Source organism: Alexandromys fortis, unplaced genomic scaffold (assembly GCF_014885135.2).
Source record: "Alexandromys fortis isolate MF-2015 unplaced genomic scaffold, M_Fortis_MF-2015_v1.1 scaffold_353, whole genome shotgun sequence".
NCBI lineage: Eukaryota > Metazoa > Chordata > Mammalia > Rodentia > Cricetidae > Alexandromys > Alexandromys fortis.
This window is the reverse complement of record NW_026068254.1, coordinates 621,518-626,188: the sequence shown is the minus strand read 5'-3', so window position 1 is coordinate 626,188 and position 4,671 is coordinate 621,518. Positions and strand designations below refer to the sequence as shown.

The following is a 4,671-nucleotide window of genomic DNA, read 5'->3' as shown; positions in this document are numbered from 1 at the left end:
GTGGATGAGACAAAACAAAACAATTTAATTTAATTTTATTTTCATGGCATCCTGTAGGTAGTCAATGTTTCCTTCAGTGGCAAATACAGAAGATACTTCAGGCAAAGAACATCTGGATGATGTGCAGCTGGGCTGTCTTCAACAAAGCTTTTTATGGAAAAAAAAAAAACCAACCCAGCTCTTTAGTAAATTTTGGATCTTTGACTTTGGCTATGAGAGTTTATGCAAGCAAATATGTTGAGAATCAGACACAGAGTTGTAAAAGATTGCATTAGCACATCATCAGTTTTGCAGAAGAAATCGGCGTCATGGCAGTGACAATAAGCGCTATCCTACAGGCCACACTTATAACTACTGTAAATATGGAATTCATCATAGGAAGTGTGGGAAATGCATTCATAGCACTGGTGAACATCGTGGACTGGGTGAAGAGAAGAAAGATCTCTTTGGTGGATCAGATCCTCACTGCTCTGGCCATCTCCAGAACTGCTTTTTTGTTTTCATTGGTCACAACTTTGTTGGTAGCATTACGGGACCCAGCTGCGATGACAGTGAGAACAGTCTTAAAAAGGCATATTATTTCCTGGACGGTGAGCCATCATTTCAGTGTCTGGTTTGCTACATTCCTCGGCCTCTTTTATTTTCTCAAGATAGCTAATTTCTCAAATCCCATTTTTCTTACCCTCAAATGGAAAGCAAAAAAAGTGGTATTGATAACACTGGTGGTTTCTCTGATAATCTTGTTTATAAACATTATAGTCATAAATATACTCATTGATGGACCTAAAGTAAACACACCCTACAGGTATAGTTCCAATGACACTGTAGACGTTTATGTGCTCATTTTACTCATCAACACGAGGTTCACACTCATCCCCTACACAGTGACCCTGATTACTCTCCTCCTGCTCATCTTTTCCCTGTGTAGACATCTGAGGAACATGCGGTGCAATGCCAAACGATTCCAAGATGTCAGCGCTGCGGCCCACATAAAGTCTCTGCAAAGTGTGGCCACCTTCCTGTTACTATATACTGTTTTTGTTATGTCACTTCTTTTACAGACTTGGAATATTAACTTTCTACAAAATAATCTTATGGTTTTGTTTTTCTGGGGTACAGCAATAGCTTTTCCCTCGGGACACTCAAGTGTCTTGATTCTGGGAAACAGTAAGCTAAGGCAGGCCTCTCTTTCAGTGCTGTGGTGGCTGAGGTGTAGATACAAATATACAAAGAATCAAGGTACCTAAAACATTTCAGATGTCCTCTTCCACATTCTAGAGAAAAATAATTTCATAATAGCTAGACTTTAGAAAGTAATCAGGTTTATGAAACACAGAAGTCACGAGCCTTCAGGCAAATAATTCACTGGAGCAGAAGATAGACAGGCAGCAATGCAGGGTATAAGGATAAGAGTCTGTCTGTCACAGAGATCAGGATGTTTTTAAGGTCTCTTTTGGGAGAGAACGAAAGGCAGTTGTTCCATGAGGAAATAGACCCAAGGTTAGCTGAGATCATCTATATGGAGATGGAAACAGTATGTGTTTTGGTAGTCTGGCTACATCAGGTGATTCAGAGGGTCCATGGACATTCCTGGTAAGAGGTCTCTGCAGGAAAAAATGGAATACTTAGTATATAACAGTGGTTAGTTTTTCTGTTTTCTGCCCTTTCTTTAAGGGTCTTGCTGTCTGAAAAAGTCACAGTAGGTGAGAAGTACTGTTGAAGTTCTGGAGAAATGAAAGAGAGACTACATGATGGGGCTCCTGATGTGAGAGCACCTGAAGGGAATAGAGACTGCAGGAATGTGGGGGACTCTAATGATAAGCAATACTTCGATGTGTAAATTTGTACTCATCAAATATTTTTCAGTTGTTTGTAACTTTATGAATTACAGAAAATTATATGTAGATTAAGCACTATCCAAACACAGTCCAGGTTTTCAGAAAAGGTATAAGTATGTATATTGTCATAGAAAGATGTGCATTAGGACCACATATATGTAAAAACAAATATTAGCGTAAGTTGACTATCAATAGTTATTTCTTTAAAAATTTAAAATTATTCATGTAATATACAAGATGCATCTATACACAAACAAGTGAGGTGTGAATAATTATTTCATTCTATGACAAAAGAATGAATTCATAACCTGGAAAAATGTCAAGGAATTGAGTTCATAGTATAGGTTTAGACATCAGATATACTTATCCAGTGTTTCAAGTATAAGATCAATTTTGAAAATTAAACAAACAAACAAACAAGTAAAAAAACTTCTGGGCTACTAGCAAAGTGCCTCGACCTGCTGATTTATATCCTTTCTTCTTTGGTTGTGTAGGGGATGGAATTAATGCTACTGTCTTGTTCTCTGTCAGTCACACACCACCATGAAGGATAGCCATTGATTGTAAATATTTCTTTATAAAATAAAAACATTTTAGTTTATTGCAGTTTCATACCTTAAACAATTACCTAAATTATCCCAGTATAATACAAACCTGAGAGTCAGAAATTGAGATAAAGACCTGATAAATCCAAGGAACAGCAGTGAGTCAATTGGTTGACCCTCTGCCATATTTTTCCCAACCCACCAGCCCTGGAAATCTCCCCAGAATGGCTCTTTTCCTGTCTGCCTCTAGTAGTCCTCCCTAGTTGTTCAGCAACTTTATGGTTGATCTTAGTCAGTCATTCCATGATCCCATCCATTGATTCAACTAGGGTTTATTGACTCAGTAGAATGGCCACAACATTTCCTACTTTTTGTCTAAATAAAAAGGAAAAGTTTCAGCTATAAAATACTAAAACTACATACAATATGAACAATTATCAATTAAGAAATGCATTCAAAATGTCTAGTATATTGGTATTTGGTGAAATCAGAGAAAATACTCTCTTTCTTTCTCTCTCTATCATCTATCTATCTATCTATCTATCTATCTATCTATCTATCTACCTGTCTATCTATCTATCTATCTATCTATCTATCTATCTATCTATCTATCATCATCATCATTATCTATCTATCTATCATCATCATCATCATTATTATCTATCTATCTATCTATCTATCTATCTATCTATCTATCATCTATCTATCTATCTATCTATCTATCTATCTATCTATCTATCTATCTATCAATCATCTCTCTCTATCATCTATCTGTCTATCTATCTATCTATCTATCTATCTATCTATCTATCTATCTATTATCTATCTATCTATCTATCTATCTATCTATCTATCTTCTTCTATCTATCTTAATATATGAATCTATTCTAGCTTAGTAAATCCTAAGTTTTGTACTTAATTTATTTTCTACAATAACTAAGGAAAACTGTAGCTATAATTACCTTGTCTTTAACCCCACTAGAGACCTGAGAAGAATATGATATTACCTGACTAAACAGGAAGTGCAGATCAAGCAACTTCCAAAACTAAGAAATTACAGAGAAATCTGGCAGCCTGGAAAGTCACTCTAAGGTTACTCTGTAATGCTGGGACATACCTCTTCAGCCTACATACCTAAAATATCTGACATACTTTTCTGTGAAGGAGGAATTTTGAAGGACTGTCCTATCTTGTCTTGACAAAGTTCAGCTATTGCCTTCTTTTGTGTCCTGCTTGTCCACTTTGGACAAGTTGAGGCAAAAACCAGTCTCTTTGACCAATGACTAACTTTCCCACAAATTAGAGCAAACTCCATATGGAGAGTCTTTGATGTTCATTATCCTCTTTTGAAATAAATTGATACTACCAGTAGCAGACCTGTCTCACTGTCATGAAAAGCCTTGTTTTGAAAACACAAAAATGCCGGGTCATTGAAGTGTTTCAAGACCATTTAAAAGGTAGGACTATTGGTACCTTCATCACCAGCTGTTGTGCCCTCTTTGTGTACAACTTGGACAGTCGGTAAACATTCTTGATAATAACTTTTAATAATTCTTTCAGAAATGTTCTTTATCTTTTAGTTTGCTTCTGAGATTGGAGGAATGTTAATCTATGTTTTCCGTTGCTGCATTCTGATATTAGGAATGCTCAATGCTTCGACCCTTTAGTTCAGTTGTGGGTACTCAAATGTGGGCATATCTGAATGTTTGGGGACTTGCCTAGAGAGGGGGTAAGGTGCCGTGTCTCAGTTTTTAAGATTATTGACAATTTGTGATTTCTGATGGGGTTGCAAACCAAAGGTTGAGAACAACTGCTTTATGTGATCATGAAAAATAACTTAGATTCACTGATGTAATTTACATAAATTTGTTTTGTTTATGTATATTGGTAGTATTGACTGTCTGGATAAAGGAAGAGTAAATAAATAAAATGCATAAATTTATTTAAATAGGTGAACATTCAAACTAATTTGAGAAAAGAAAGCTTTGGGAACTGAGCATAGTGATGTGGTCATATGCCCTGTGTGAAATTTTAATTAGTGCTGTTAAATTTGAATTAGGACACAATCCTGTGGATTCTTAGATGCCACGTCCACAGCAGTGACTGCCGTGTAGTGACAAAATGCCTCTGCGCTGGCTTTTGCCTGCTGAAGGATTGGGGTTAGAGCTTCTTGGAGCGAAGCCCCAGGTGGTCCCCCTGGCAATCAGTGGTCGAGATAGGACCTGATGCCATAGGCAGATCTCGTATCTGGAGATGGCCCTGAGAGCGAGCCCTCCTGACACCTTGCC

The 4,671-nt window shown here is 36.9% G+C and overlaps 2 protein-coding genes across 2 annotated transcripts in view; both read left to right on the top strand.

The window, feature by feature from the left end:
* Positions 1–308: 308 nt before the first annotated feature.
* LOC126494225 (taste receptor type 2 member 103-like) lies at positions 309–1,247 on the top strand. Its single transcript, XM_050131485.1, has one exon. The coding sequence runs from the start codon at positions 309–311 to the stop codon at positions 1,245–1,247; it is 939 nt and encodes a 312-aa protein (XP_049987442.1).
* A 188-nt stretch (positions 1,248–1,435) lies between these two features.
* Positions 1,436–4,671, top strand: part of LOC126494224 (taste receptor type 2 member 123-like) — a 19,881-nt gene continuing 16,645 nt past the window's right edge. Inside the window, 1 exon segment of the mRNA XM_050131483.1 lies at positions 1,436–1,593. Within this exon segment, the coding sequence (XP_049987440.1) occupies positions 1,436–1,593 (158 nt within the window).